General features: G+C 47.2%; 1 protein-coding gene across 3 annotated transcripts in view; it reads left to right on the top strand.

Moving 5' to 3' along the window:
* Positions 1–15,835, top strand: part of arid1ab (AT-rich interactive domain 1Ab) — a 57,955-nt gene that overhangs the window by 25,158 nt on the left and 16,962 nt on the right. For all 3 annotated transcript variants that reach the window (XM_069176943.1, XM_069176942.1, XM_069176945.1), the window contains exons 3-4: positions 1,993–2,778; positions 3,397–3,504. In XM_069176943.1, coding sequence (XP_069033044.1) covers positions 1,993–2,778; positions 3,397–3,504 — 894 coding nt within the window. The remainder of the gene's footprint in view (positions 1–1,992; positions 2,779–3,396; positions 3,505–15,835) is intronic.

Genomic DNA, 15,835 nt, shown 5'->3' with positions numbered 1-15,835 from the left:
GCTCCTACAGTGACAGAACCAAAGAGAGCAGTCCATCCATTTTTCACTCTCCTCTTTATTTTCATGTTTAAAAGCAAAAGGATGGCAAAAAAAAAAAAAAGAAAGAAGAAAATCCAGCTGTGTCGGTGGACACAGTGGGCAGCACCGCCTGACAGTGTCGTCCGATTGAAAACAGCAAACATCCAGTTTGCTGCAGCTACTTCCTCTTAGTGAAGAATAAGCCCCTTCTTGAACTCTCGTCTGCCAGGCAGTCCGTCTTCACAGAGCAATGCATGCAGGGAATCCCGTAGAGTGAAGCCTTTTCTTCCACGTCCGCTGCCTGTGGTCTAGTGCCCATTGTGTGGTGTGATTATCTCATACTGGCCTGCCTGGTGTCTGACCGTGGACTCGATAAGTGCCCTGCAGAGAAGAAAACGGCTTCCCTGCCTTTGTCAGACAGATACAATACAGCCACTCGATGTTGTTTTAAATGCGCGCCAATTCTTTACCATCTTCTATTTTTTCTTTTGAGTTCTTGAGTAGCTGAGGACCCTCCCAAACAAAAAACACATGGCTTTTTTTTTTTTTCTTCTCCTCTTTTTTTTTTATACATTACAGTGTTTCCTCACAAGGTCAGCGCTTTCTCCTTCCACGCTCCTTGAGGCTAATGAAATGAAAACAGCGTATTAAAAGGCATTCTGCGTGCAGCATCGGGCAGAATATGAAAAGGCTCATACTGAAGTTCAAGGAGATGAAGTCAAAACTAAATTTGTTCTTTCTGTATTTCCATGGTGGTAATTTAAAGCGATGTGCGTCTGAATTCCAGCACTCGGTGAGTTTTCTCATGTGCTCTGACTGATGGGTTTGTAGTGAGGAACACACCCTTCAGACGGAGGGAGAGAACAGTTGTCTCTTCCTCTTTAATCTGCGAGGAAGATGAGATGATGCTCTGATTACTCCGCTGAGAATGAATAGTGAAAGAAAAAAAATCAAAGAGCTGACTTTGAATATTGGGGTTATTTTTTTTACATATTTTGGCAGCTTTAGAAAAAGATCCTGTAAGAACACATGCTGCATTCAAGTACCGAGCTCAGGATAGTAAAACCTGAAGTTCACACGTTTCAACTGTGCTTTGCTGAATCTCCTCACACTCCCGGTTTTAACATGAGACTTTAGGTGTTTTTGGACCGCAGGAACTATTTCACATCTCCAAGAACCGCTGTGTGTCTCCGCATCGGGAGAACGTGGAACCTTTTAAGTTCCTATAACTCTGTTTTAGGGGCTTTGTCAGCTGCTACCTCTACCTGGGTTCTCTCCCCCGTTACAACAGCAACTGTGGTGACACACAGGAGCAGACAACCGCCGGGTTTAAAACACAGTGTAAACAGTAAGCAGGTGAACGACAGCTACCAACGAGTTTCAGATGGAGGTACAATAGTCCGGGCTTTATTAAGACGTTACACACCGCAGGAAATACAGCGTGACTTCTATTGAACTGAGAGAAATATCCAAAGTCGCTCCTGTCACGTCCTGCTGCGCAGTGATTTGATGCTATTTGAAGCAACGGAGGTTGCTATTATTTTTCATCTAAAATGCGATTGTCCAACTTCAGTCACAACACGTTCCTGCAAATGTTTCTCAATAAAAGCCTTTTTAAATTTCCGTCTTATAAAACACTAAAGGACTTTTAGTTTGAAAAAATCCAGGAAGTAATGCAGTTGATAGTGTATCATAACAAGGCAACGAGTGAATCGGTAATCTTAAACGAAATTATGAGAAATTTGACTGTTCCAATTGTTTTTATTGGCCCTCTTGAATGACACACTTTTAGGATCTTCAAACAGGTCAAATATGTTCATGAATTTCAACTGCATCAAAAAAAATTCTAACTGTATTTCCTCACTTGGAGAAATAAGTGGTGAAGCGTTGCTCTGGTGCGCTCCGGCAGCAGGTTGAATCACCTAATGCTAAACTAGTGTTGGTTCTGACTGATCTTCTTGTCTCCATGTCTAGATGTCCACCTATGGACAGCAGGGCCCAGGAGGCTACGGCCAGCAAAGCCAGGGCTACTACGGTCAGCATGGCCCGGCTCCTCACCCCGGCCAGCAGCAGCCTCCGTACGCTGGCCAGCCCCAGGGCACCTCCGGACCTCCCTTCCCCCAGCAGGGCCACCCCTCGCAGTCCCCTGGCCAACACGGACAACCAGGGCCCCCTTATCAACAATCACAGGGTCCCCACGGCCCTCCTCAAGGTCAGCCGCCCTACAGCCAGACCCCACAGTCTCAGCCAGGACAGCCACCCTACGTCCCTCCCCAGCAGCAGCAGCAGCCTCAACAGCAGCCGCAGCAGCCGCAGCAGCAGCAGCAAGGTACTGGTCCTCAAAGTCAGCAGGGCCCCCAGGGTCCCCAGGGCCCCCAGGGCCAGTCCGGGTACCCACAGCCTGCTGGACCAGGGCAGCCACCACAGCAGCAAACCCCGCAGCAGCAGCAGCAGCAGCAGCAGCAGCAGCAACAACAACAACAACAACAACAACAACAGCAGCAGCAACAACAGCAGCAGCAGCAACAACAACAACAACAAGGGCCCCCACAACAACAACAGCAACAGCAACAACCAGGAGGACCGTCTCCTCAAGCCCAGCAGCCTCCAGGTCACGGCCAGCAGGGTCAACCATCACCTTACTCCCAGACACCCCCACTGCAACAGCAGCAGCAGCAACAACCACAGCAGCAACAGCAGCAACAACAACAACAACAACAACAAGTGTCACCATATCAGAGGTTCCCGCCTCCTCCACAGGTAATACCTGCACACAGTCTGCTGTCATCGGTTAGCCCTAATGTGATGTGATGGGCGTCACTGACTTAACTGAACTTCATCAGGCTGTAATGAAGTCCACGTGTCCCTTTTTTGTTTGATAGTTGTTGCTCATTTTTGACTTTGGCTTCCAATCGTTGAACATTATCCATATTATAAGACATCCCATAATGAGCTGAGTTCTCTGTAAGGCTTTAACGGTGAAGCAGCCGGAGGCGGTTCAGAAAAAAACCTTTGACGTAAGACATGCAGCGCCGCCTCGTTGCTTAATCAAAGTTTAATTACTTAGTTAATTAAACAGGCTCCTGTCTGTTAAATGGATAGTAAGAACAACAGGATTTAGAAGTCACAGCACAACTGCTCCTTCATTACACGGGACCCAAGAGTTGCTGCTTTCGGTTGTTGGTTGAAAAAAACGAAACAAAAAAATTGGTACGAACGCACTGTACAGTAAATATTCCACTCGCACTCCATTTATCCAACTCAGTGGAGATCTGTTGTTTCTATCAGTGTGCCGCTGGTTGTATTGCTGTTCATTGCAAAGATCAAACAAGCAGTGATAAGACGCTTGACTCTGAGATTTTTGTGTTATCCAATCAGGAACTATCCCAGGACTCCTTCAGCTCCCAGTCCAGCGCTCCTCCTTCGAACCAGCCCAACAAGAGCGGTCAGGAAGACAGCATGCAGGGGCGGCCATCCAGTCTGCCGGTGAGCCCTCCGCCCCTTTACTTATCATCTGACCCGGGACTGTTGTAGCAAAGGTTCATCCTCAGACCTCCGCAAACCACCTCCATAGTTTGACTTATTAATTATGTTTTATTTCCCTCAGACACTGCAAAAAAAAAACCCACTGAAGCAGCATTTAAAGCCAACATTTCTGAACTACTTGTAATCGTAAACCCAGACTCAGAATATTTGAAGACACACTCAGTATATTTGCCAAATTTTGACCAGCAGGATGTGATAAAACTGATCCAGAAAATCACCTTCCTACAAGTGTCCTTACAGCTGCCCTCTCTGTCCTTTCTGATCAACCACTGATTAACTTTAACACACTAACTCATTATTTTCGGCCACTTTGCCTTCGTCAGATAGACAGGAAATGACATGCAGCTCTGCTGCTTTAGCCCGTGTGGTACATCTGCACCCAGCTTGAATTAAGCTTTTGTTTTTGGTATAAATTTGTGTTGTATTCAGACTAGAGCTCGACTGATACTAGATTTTTGGGGCCGATACCAATATTAGGTGCTATATTATAAATATGATCCCTCAAGATGTGAAATTTAAAGATTACAATATAATAAAAAGGAAAAAAAAGAAAAATAGAACAATTTCTAATTTACCTCAAGCATAGTTTTATGCTTTATGTTCTATAAAGATACATATCGGGCACCATATACGCTTGTAGCGATATATCTGTGATAGGCCAATATTGGCTGAAAAAAAAATCGGTCGGCTAATAGATCAGTCGAGTTCTATTGTAAACTAATAAATACACATTTAGTGCCAGGAATTCTCTCTTTAAAGCCCATAATGAAGTCCAGATCATTTCTTAAAACAGTTGACGGCACCTGGCTTTGCTGTGCAGCGCAGGAGGAGTCCAGCCTGCAGCTGTAAGCAGTCGTACACAGTTTTCTGAGCTGTGCAGTCGGGCTGAGGAAGACATGTCGAGATGTGGAGTAAATATGGACTTTTGGAGGCCGCTGTGCAATATGATGGAGATGTTATACTTTTCAGAGCCATGTGCAGGAATCACTAGAATAGGTTCAATATTCAGTACTTGAGACTACAGACACTCGAAGATGCTTCGCTTTGTTTACTGCCCTGTGTTTACATGACTGCTAAATTACTGATGTAAGCTGGGAGATAATGAAGTCTGGGAAAAATTCAGACACATCTTGAACCTTTTTTTTTGGCATGTAGGAATGTTTTGATCAAATATCTGGATATTAATGACAAATGCGACCGAATTCGGGGGTGAATAGATCTTTAAAATCTCTTAACTTGAGGTAAGAATTCAAAATCTGCTGCTTCACCTTCGCTGCTGCTTCTGACTTCAACATCCAGAGAACAACAAGCCGATGCCACGAGTGAGTAACGGCGCGTTCAAGCGGCGCCGGTTTCTACTGACTTGTTAGAGGGAAAAGAAATTCTGAGAGTGGGAATATAAATATATATTTCTGCCAGGAAAATGGATTGTTGAAAGTGAAGTAAATCTGGCTTCTGATAGCCCTCTGGCTAAGATAAAGGTGAGAGATCCCCCCCCCCCCTCCACCCCATCCTCCCTGTTTAAGAGGTGTCTCGCTGTAACACGTTGCAGTTTCCATGGCAGTGTTTATAGGTCAGACTGCGGAGCTAACCTCATTCTGGGCCTCAGGGAAGGAGAGTGAGAGATGAGATCATTAATGAGGGAGAATGAAAGTGAGAGAGCCGAGTCGGCGGCGAGGGGAGGAGGAGGAGGAGGAGGAAGAGGAGGGGTGAGGGGGGTGGGGTGTGGGATTGAGGGAGTGCAAGCAAATAACTTCAAATAGTGTGAGTGATTGGTTGGAGTGGGAGATGCTGAGAAAGGGGAGGGAGGGATGAGAGGCAGCGCTGTCTACGCCAGTAGGGGATGCCCTCAGGATGTGTTTCCCTCCTCTTTTATTTATTTCTCTTATTTATTTATACATCTCTCCGTGGGCTCAGCCATTGGCCGAGCAGGCCAGGCCAGGCCAGGGCTATTTTTATTTATATATTTATTCACCCCCCCCCCCCCCCCACCCTCCCACCACCACCACCACCACCACCTCGAACTTCTCAGGGATTCCCTGTCGGTGCTGCGTGATTGGCTGCGAGAGCCGTTCCTCTGGCGGAGGTAGACGTCTCTCCATCCCCGCGGCGAGCACCTGACACCGTGTACAGATTACAGCTCGCTATCTAACAGGGTAACGCTGACAGCTGGAGTCCACGCAGATGAGTTGAGCTGGGTGTTGTGGGGACATGAGCACCTGGAAGATCTGCTGGGGGAAATACAGGGAAAGCTTTGAGCTTTTTTTTTTTTTTGCACAGGATTCATGACTAAGAAAGTTAAATGCAAAAGTTAATGAAGTCTGACACTGTTCTCTTAATATCTGTTCATGTATGTATAATATAGAGTAAAGCTATGGACATATTTCAGATGGTACCACAAACTAACGACTGTCAAAGATCAGAAATGAGTATTAAATACTTCGTACCTCAATTTCAAAAACGGTCTGGCTGCGTTAAAGTACTCCAGCAGCAAACTCCTGCCTCCGACTTGTAATATGAAAATCATCGTCCTCAGATTCAGTCTTCCGTCTGCAGCGCAGCTTCTAATTAAAACATCAAACTCGTATCAGAAACCCAGTCGACAAAAATTAAACAATCTTAAATTAAGCTTTCAAACAGGCTGCGGTGAATACAGGAAGGAAACATTTTCTAAAGTAGTTGATTCAGCTTGTCGGTTTCCCCGCCCACTGTAGCTTCGTCAACTGTAGGCTCCGCCCTGTTTGTCTGGATGTCCCAACCCCCTTTTCTTTGATGTCACAATACAGGGGAGGACAATTGTGTGACCTTAAGTAGCCGCCTGTGGTGGTCGTCATTCCTTCCTCCTCTTCCAGTTCAGAAGGTCCTTCTTTTCCAACAGGACGTGGTCCGTCGTAATGAAGCGAAGCTTCACAGACATCATGAAGACGTCTTGCCCCAAATAGACTCCAAAGTTTACAAACTGAAGGGTTGTTTGCGTCTTCATTTACGCGTCACACACTCGTCTCGTGTTGTCGGTGTTGATTGTAACGTTTGTCATTGCTTCTCATCAGACAGGTTTTGATATAAGTACAACAAATTTGACCATTTCATTTCAACAGGAAGAGTTAAATTAAATAGAAATAAAAGTTAAATTATTCAAAGTTGGGTATAAAAAGTATGTTGGTGTTGTAATCACTTACAAATATTTAGTAATGCACAGCCCTGATTATGGTTTTTTTGTGTCACCAGCCCACTAATAGCCTTATTTTCTAGCCTATTAGCTATCATACTATTTATTTTCTATTTTCTATGCATTGATGGACTAATAAACACATTAGATGCAGTTATTCCTGAAAATGATTCAGAAAAAGTTATTTGTGCTCGTTTGTATTTGTGCATCTCTACTTGTGTTGGCTTGTCTCATCTGATAGTATAAACTCGTATCCTGTTAAGTAAAGAGAAGATGTCTTCCAAATTAAAACACACCTGACAGGATGTGAGTTGCATTTGAACTTGAAGGGAAAACCTATGTTTATTTAGGAGGATTTCTGCAGTGATTTAGCGTAGACGTGTTTCCTTTAATCTGCGTCGGATCCCGTTGGAGTCCCGCTACGACAGCGGCGGAGGAGTCGACGCCATGTAGCTACTTTAGTAGCGTTTGCGCCAGACATCACCTCATCCCGAGCACAGATGGGTCTGTTTGAGCCAGGTGCTTAAAAGCCCCCGCGTCTGTTAGGCCGCCCGCTGCTGGGGTGGGAATAAAGGTGTAGAGGAGGCTCAGCGCCGGCTGGAAGCAACAGTCGGCTCCAGATCAGGGATAAGAGGTGGAGGAGGGTGGGAGGAGAAAAAAAAAACAAAAAAAAACCCAGGCAGTGAAAGTGGAACCAGCCGAGCCGGTCGGACCGGCTCCTGGTTTGTTTTCGCCGTGGCTCCGGGACACACATGCAGTTTAACTGTGGAGCTTTTTACCGCGCTGTGGGTCGGAGCAGCAGCCGTTGTGTTCGCAGGAGTCTCCTCGCAGGTTGAAGCTAATCTGAAGCAACTTTCCAGTGAATCCAACAGGATGAATATTCCTGTGACCCAATAACACTGATATCACTTCAAGGACAGGAAGTGATTGAAGCGCTCCGAGCAGGGACACAAAGAAAGGACTGTTTTGTGCTTTCCTCTGTGGAATGCGTCACATTATTGACTTCTGTAATTATTGAGTCTGTAATAAACAAGCGTAGTTGCTGATTAAAGGGCCACGCCACCAATTTAACAGGTGAAGGATTTTACTCTTCCTGAGGAGCATGCTGAAGTCGGTATTGTTCAAAGTCTTGTGTGGCTCTGGAGGGAGCTTTTTAAAGTTTGAAAAATTCACCCTGATGATGTCACAGTGTCACACTCAAGCAGCAACCAACCGTGACGTCACCAGTTGGTTTGTGAACGGCCGTTATGAAGTTTGGATTTTGGCCGGCGCCATCTTGCTAGTTGGGAGCGGTTTGGAGCCAGAAGTCAATCTGATCGGAAACCTGTCGACGCAACGTCCCGCCCATCGATAGCCGTAACCTGACTGCACCACAGGCCTGTCAATCAAACAGACACGCTCACCCCCCCAAAAATAATAATTTTGAGGCTTATATTTAAATTAATGACGTTATAATTTTCAGATGGACCTCCAGGAAACTAATAAGAAGGAGCAACTTTAGCTAAAAACAGTGAAATAACTCAGACATTTTATTGACTTTGTATTTCATGATAGACGTTGAATGCAAGTCTACGGAGCCGGAGGCTTTTTTGGAGCCAAACCTCGAGTGGCCCTCGGTGGTATTGCAGCTTAAGCCACTTCTGCTTCGGCCTCATTTTTCAGCCCCCGAAGCTGCATCCACTTTTTGTAAATGGTCACCGCTGCAGTAACCCTTTAAAGACCCAACTATCTGTTGACATTCGGCGCTGATGAAGTTTTCAGGGCTGCCGTCTCAGTCCTGTTTTAAAGAAATATCCCTGTGGGGGTCACCGTTGTGTTCACATGTAGATACACCACGTCCAGTGGACATGGTGGCCCTTCAGGAGCAGAAGCAAACCTCCGTCATCGAGGCCCCCCCCGACAGAAGTAAAGCCGGCCTGCCTCTCTGCTGTCAGCATCAGGTTCTCCCTGGATGTGACACTTCCTCTCCTTGTCAACCCTCAGAAAGGGAAATAACTCCCAGACCACCGTCAACCTCTGTGGCTCCCTCCCAACTTTCCTTTTTTTTTTTTTTTTTTTAATTTAATCTCCCCCTTGTCCTCTCCCAGGTCTTTTGTACACCCTTTCTCCAGTGCGGGGCTTAATCCCACTCAGGACCGCCCACTGCTTGTGGTGCTCCTCTTTTCGGATGTGTCTGAATGTGCTCCAGACTCAAGAGGAGGGTCACATGTTGGTCACACTCGTGCTGGTTTGTTTCTCTTGTGCTCCATGCTCCTTCTTCCTCGGGTTCCTCTCACCCCTCCCAAATAAGAGGCTTGATCTGGAGGGGCTTTTATTTTGAAGGGAGTGTCTGCGGGCCTTGTGTTGCCCACTTTGCTTTTGTTAGGGATGTGCAGTATAATTGGCACAAGTCTAATTTGGATTAGAGGCCTTGACGTATTTTTTTTTTTTAATCATGAACATCTTTGCTTCTCTTACCGGTTGACTTTTGGTGTTTTATTTTGAAAAGCTTCACCTCCAGGTCCCAGTTTTCCCTCCTTTTCCAAACCGATCCCTCCATCACCACCACCACCACCTCACCACCTCTCCACGAAGCGCTCAGGGACCACCCACCTCCCACCAACACCCCCTCCCCCCCTCCCCTCCTTAATGACCTTTAATGTTATGTGCCAAGCCTCCTGATCTGGAACCGAGGGATCTTCCAGTCCTGCTGATCAACTCTGACTCCCCCCCTCCCCCTTCCTCCCTCCCTCCCCCCTCCTCCTGCAATCCCCGTTCCCTGCTCAGCCCAGCCCAGCTCTGCTCTCCTGCGGCAGCTAAGCTTGTTTTTGCGACATAGCTCTGGAGCAATCAGCCTGACAAGGCCGGCCCACTTTTTTTTTTTTTTTTTCCCCTCTCCTACCCAGCCCAACCCCCTCTGTGCCTTTTTCAATATTACACTCTGGGTTTTTAGGGTGTTTTTTTTTTTTCTTTTTTTTCTGCATTTCTCTCTGTCTTTTTATGTTTTTTTTTAAATATATATTTATATATATTTATATATATTTCTCCTCTCGTTCCTCTTTCTGTCTAAATTCTCGTTTTCTCTTTCCCTCCCCCCCTCCTTCTCCCTCCTCTCTTCGGTAAATCAGCTTTCATAACGCCGCGCAGCGCAGCCTTGTTTTGCGAAGGCTTCTGTCGCTTGACGGCATTCAGAGTCCGGGGCCGGTTTCCTGTTGCTATTCTGGGGCCCTTTGCTTCCTGTGTGGACACGTCGTATTCAGATTCCAGGGCGCCTGCTCACTCCTGCTCTCACCCTCCTCCTCCTCCTCTCCCTCCTCCTCCTCTCCCTCCCAGCTCGTCTGTTTCTCTCCCTCTCGCTTGTCTCACCCTCTTTCTCCCCTCTATATGATTTTTAATTAATGTACTTGAGAAAATTCAATCTGCTGACAAAGTGTGTTGTTTTGCGTTTGCTTCACCGGATTGTTTCTCAGGCTGCAAAAAAAAAAAAAAAAGCACGAGTCCTGTTTCTTTTTTCTTTTTTTCTTTTTGCTGCTCTTGTGAGCTGGCGCGCACACACACACACACACACACACACACACACGCACGCACACACACACACACACACACTCTCTCTCATGCCCCTCCCCTCTCTGCCTCCATTTCTGCTGGGCTGAGCTAGTTTTGCAGCACAAAGACTGTGGCTGACTGCAGCACTGTCTGTCCTCTTCTGCTTCCTCCTGCTTCTCGCCCAACAGGAGCTGCTGAGCGTGGACGGATGAAACCAGCCTCAGATCAACTCTCACTATTAAAAATAGGCTCTATTTTATATTATTTTGGTCTCCCCTCCTCAGTTAAATCCACTGACGGTGAGCGCCCTCTAGACGCTCTCTGTGTGTGTGACAGTAGGAGGGGAGGGGCGTTGCTGGTCTGGAAAAGCAGGCAGACTGGCTGTAGGGGTCTAGAGCCCCCCCACCACCACCACCACCTCCACCCCTCCAGCCCGGCCCTCCGTATCCCAGCACCCCTTCACCTCGGGCCGGGCAGCTGCCTGCCTCACTTGGGCATCTGTGCGCTGCCCTGGGACTCCCTACTACTATTGTGATTTCTACAAAAGGCCCCCCACGCACACACCATCTCCCCATTATTCACAGCAATCAGCCCGCCCCCCTCCCCCCCATCCCTCCACCCTCCCCTCCTGTCTCCCTCCTCTTCACCACCACCTCCCTCCATCTCGACTCTGTGGTAGCTCCACCACAGGCTGCTGCAGTGTTTGTGCGCGCACCTCCTTTTGTGTTTTCCCCCCTACGGAGAAGCTCAATTAGGCAAATGTGGAGCGTTTAAAAAAGACCTCCCTACTTATTGATTAAGATTCATAGTTGGCCTTGATTTGATTTGTATTTTTTGTGAACGTAGAGGCAGCGCCGCCGATCAGTCAAACCAACTTGCCTCAGCAGACTTTTTGTTGTTGAATTTGTTGCCTGTTCACCCCCCTTTCATCTTCCACTTTTTCCCCTCCGTGTTATTATCCCTCCCACGTGGCTGCTGCTGATAAAGTAGCAGCGTAATGGTGATCTCTCGGGGAGCTGGGAGCTCGTCTGTGGAGGTAGTAGACATTGTGTCTGTGGCGCTGATCCTCCGGGCGAGCTATCTGTCCCCGGCAGGAAGCTCCCCCGGCCTCGGGCATCGTGTCGTCAGCGTCCACGTTTGTTGTTTGGTGAAATGAAATGACACAAGTGCGACGCATCAGTTTCAAACACCGACTAGTTTTTTTGAGCCCTCTGCTCCGGGACTTGTCCGTGTTATCACGGGAGCAGGGGGAGGTGGGGAGGCAGGGAGGCTCACCTACAGGGTGCTCTCGCTGAGTTTCTCCTCAGCCTGCTCTGTGTGTGAAGCCCTGTAATGGCTGCTGCTGCTGTTTGAGGCAGGGGCCTGCCTCGCTTCTCCTCCTTTCTCCAGTTCTTCCCTCATAGTGGGATGGGAGTGCCCCCTTATGGTTGAGCTCAGCCCTGCAAACTCGGAGCAGGGGCTGCAGCAGCCTCTCCTCCAGCCGCTGCTGGACTTCCCAGAAGCCCCGTCGCGGCTCGGCTCGGCTCGGCCCGGCACCTGGACGCAGGTGGGAGCCGCAGGGGTGCGGCCGAGGCGTCTGGGGCAACCTGGGTACTTCCTGCTGGCGGCTCACGGTGATGCAACATGGACTCACTACAGGTGGTTTCATGGAGCAGACAGCTTGATTTTTATTTGTGTCGTTAGTGAGTGAGGGATGGAAGCGCTCCGATAATGTGCTTCTGGGCTCCGGTACGTCCAGTCAGCACATCAAGGAGAAAACACTGTGCAGAGAAAATTTCACTTGGCCTTCAGCTTAAGAGGGAAGAGAGGACTTTTTCTTTTCTTTTTTTTTCCCATGACCCCTTTCGGATATCAAAAGCCCACTTGGTGCTGAAAGAGAGGCGAATGTGTAGCGGCTGAATGATTGTTGTCCACGACGAGGTCGTCAACACGGGAACATAAACATCAGGGACTCGGCAGCAGCAGGGGAAAAAAAGTTCAAGGTTTTCTGGTGTTTGTCCACTCTGCGTTTGTGTCTCTCAGGCCGGCTCAGTGAAAAAAGGCCCAGAGGCTGAGTGTGTAATTAAAGCGGTGGTGGAGGAGGAGGAGGAGGTGGAGGAGGAACACGGCTTTGGTGCGTCTGCGTTTCCTGTAACAATGACGGGCTTCTTCTTTTGTAGTAGCTGACTGCACCGTGACCCTGGCAGGCACGCTGGGAGAGGGAGGCAGGGGGAGAGACAGACAAGAGGAGCGGCAGCAACAGGGGGGAGGGACTGTGTCGGCTCTAATGTGTCAACCACGTGGATCACAGTAACCATGGCAGCCCTTGAGATGCAGCCAGGTTTTTTTTTTTTTTTTTCTTTCCTTTCCCTCTTCCCCTCCTCCTCCTCCTCGCTCTCTCTTCACTTTGCCACAGAGGATGTGCGAGCATGTGTATTCTCTGGAGTTTTTGTTGTTGTTGTTGTTGTTTTTACCCCAGCTGTATGTTGTGTTGTTGAAGGAAGCCTGTCAGCCAAGGCTCTGGGTTTAAAACCCTGACGTTGTTGGAGAATGACAGAGTCGGTCAGGGAAAGTGTGTGACTGAGGGATGAACTCTGCCCCTCCTCCTCTTCCTCACCACCACCAGATCGAGTTACACTACCAGCCAGGATCACACATTCCAGATATGTTTCATTATCTCAGGGCCGCTTGGCTCCCACTTTTTCTGCTTCTCATAACCTACAAAAAAAAAAAAAAAAAAAAAGGGCTGGCTTGGCAGACTAATGGCTCTGGTCGGGCTTGATTGATTCAGTGAAGTAATCTGCAAATGGAATACATTAGGACGGCGGAGAGCAGAGCAGATGACTCAGAGAACCGGCTCAGTCAGAGGAGCTGGAGAGAAGATGGGAACTGTGGGAACGGCAGAGAGAAATATTTTTTAAACCTTCACGAACAACAACTGCATCCAACTGAAAGGTTTTAGTGATTTTTAACGTGAATTTTCATCATATAAATGCGTCTTTTTTTTGGCCTCTCGGATGCTGGGAGGAGTGTTGTGCAGTGTTGAGCTCACTCTGAAGTTCCATGTTAGGCAGCCAGTGCTGGGAAAAAGCACAAAATGGCTGCCATGGAGAGAAAGAGCTGCAGCTCCACTGCTTCTCTGCTCAGCTCGATCCTCCTCTTCCACCGCATGCAGCGCAAAATACTGTGTCCACTGTATATTCTCCTGTCATCAGCTGTTATATTTGCCATACATAATACTGCTTGACCTTCCCCCAACGACACACACACACACACACACACACACACACACACACACACACACACACACACACACACACAGTCTACTCCTCCAACTTAGCCACGCAGACGCCCCTCAACTCCTCGTCCTCCTCATCTTTTGCCTTCTGATGATGAGCGAGTTGAATAGCTGAGAGCCTCAGCAGCATCAGTATCACCAACTGCCAGAGCCCCTCCGCCCCCCCCCCCCCTCCTCCTCCACCCCCTCCCCCTCCACCCCCTCTTCCTCTCCTCTCGCTGTCCGGCTTGTGCAGTCAGCAGAACAGGCTGGTGCTGTGCAGTATCGAGCTGGGAAAAATCAATGACTGCAGAGTGGGAGTAGGAAGGAGTGTGTGTGTGTGTGTGTGTGTGTGTGTGTGTGTGTGTGTGTGTGTGTGTGTGTGTGTGTGTGTGTGTGTGTGTGGACAGTGTTTCAGCCTATCCAGGCTGAGGAATCAGAGCTGTCAGTTGTCATATATTTACAGGATGGTAAAGAGATGGAGCCTGAATGCTGCACATGGAGCTTCAGATTTTTTTTTTTAGTTGCATTAAAGACAATAAACCTTCTGATACGATGCAGCCAGAAGAAGCCCCATTAATGGATATTTTTTTCAAACACATTTACTTTCTTCCTTTATCTTCTGTATTTCACCAGTAACGTCTCACTTCACGATCCTGGTCATCGTTGCTGCTTTCAGTCCAGCAAACTGGACTCGACTTCGACCAACCCTCACTGTCAAACCTATATAAGTAGGGATTGCATTTTATTGAATCTGAGAGCAGCTCCGGATCGGCTCCTTGAATCCTCTCAGATCCCCTGTTGAATCTGCTTCTGGAGGCGTGTGGGAACACAGTTTGTGCTGCAGCTGCGGAAGTCGAAAGAACACAGTGGAAATATTTCTGCTCTATCAGTCGGTACATTTCATCCGACTGCATCACCGACTTTATCTGCATGAACAGAGCACCAAACATCGGCTACAGGTCGCCACATCCAAAGATGATAGAACACAGCGTGAATACAGTCCGTTCTTACTTTAACATGAAGATTATTCAGATGAATGAAGGGACCTTATCCAACAGTTTCTGCATTCACAGCTGTGTTGTTGACTTTGTGTCAACGTCTAAGTGCAGATCGTAATGAATCTATCAGGGTTTCACCGCCATTATAGCACGGAGCATTTTTCAGCCACGACAGCTTCACTATAAGCTTTGTTTTTCCAATGTTTGGTGATTTTTATGGCAGACACTGCATCTTAAAATCAACATTGGAAACAACAATTACATTTTTAACGTAACAAATGTGTTTTCTTCAAGTAAATAAATTCAACAGGCAGGTATCGAAAAATGGCCTTGATCAAAGTGGTAACATCTCAAATAACAGAAAGAGAAAAATATGTTTTGAGAAAAGAACCGATGAAATGTGTGTTCGAGCTTTGTTTACTTCGGCGCTTCAAATGATTCGATGTGAAATGGTTGGTCAGACAAATGGGTAGTTGTCATTTTCAAGTTTAAGGCAATTCAAAGTGAGTTGCATAAAAATATTAAAGGCATCAAAACATCAAGCAAAAGAAACATGGCATGAAAACATTTAAAACAGCGATTAAAACGTTCAAAGAAACAAAAACAAGCTAAAATAGCATGATGCATTTATAAAATAAAAGGATGACATTTGCAGTGTAAAATATAAAATACAGAAATAGGTTGCAGTGCAAGATATTAATCAAGATCCTCAAACCTGGTTCAATGAAGCAGAAAAGAACAGAAAAGTCTTCAAGCTTGAAGGTAACAATTCAAAATGACATGAAAAACTAACCACCAGGACTACACCAGTGAAAAACCCTGAGTATATTTTATTGATTTGGAAAACAGCTATCAGAGTTCATCCCCAGCAACCGCAGAAATCTACTGTGTCTTTGTCTTTCCTTCGGAGCTTCAGTAAATGCGATGGTCTTCCAGGTGACGTGTCCCGTCTAATGATCACTTTAAACGTCCACCTGAGCAGCAGTCTCTGTGAACATATGTGCGTTTGTCGTTGCTTATTGTCTGAGGTGTTTGTGCCACGCATACCTGGGCTTTGAAAAGAGGTGCAGACCTCGTGTTCAACACCTGAGTGAGTTGAGACCTCGCTGCAGGTCGACTGTTCTGACTGAAAATAGTCTCAAAATACAAATATCTGCATTTCATTAAGATGTGATCATAAAGAGAAGCGATGAAGGCCGTTACTTCTCTCATTTTACTCGTCTCTTGTAGATTTCTGAACTCGGCAGATCCTGGTTCTGTGTGTAAACACCCCCGAGCTGGAGGACCCCGTGTCCCACGTTTACCGCCTGGTTGTTTTTA

This window comes from Embiotoca jacksoni, unplaced genomic scaffold (genome assembly GCF_022577435.1).
Source record: "Embiotoca jacksoni isolate LCO1_2020_lvr unplaced genomic scaffold, fEmbJac1.0.p SCAF_7, whole genome shotgun sequence".
Lineage (NCBI taxonomy): Eukaryota > Metazoa > Chordata > Actinopteri > Embiotocidae > Embiotoca > Embiotoca jacksoni.
This window is presented reverse-complemented; position numbering and strand designations above follow the sequence as displayed.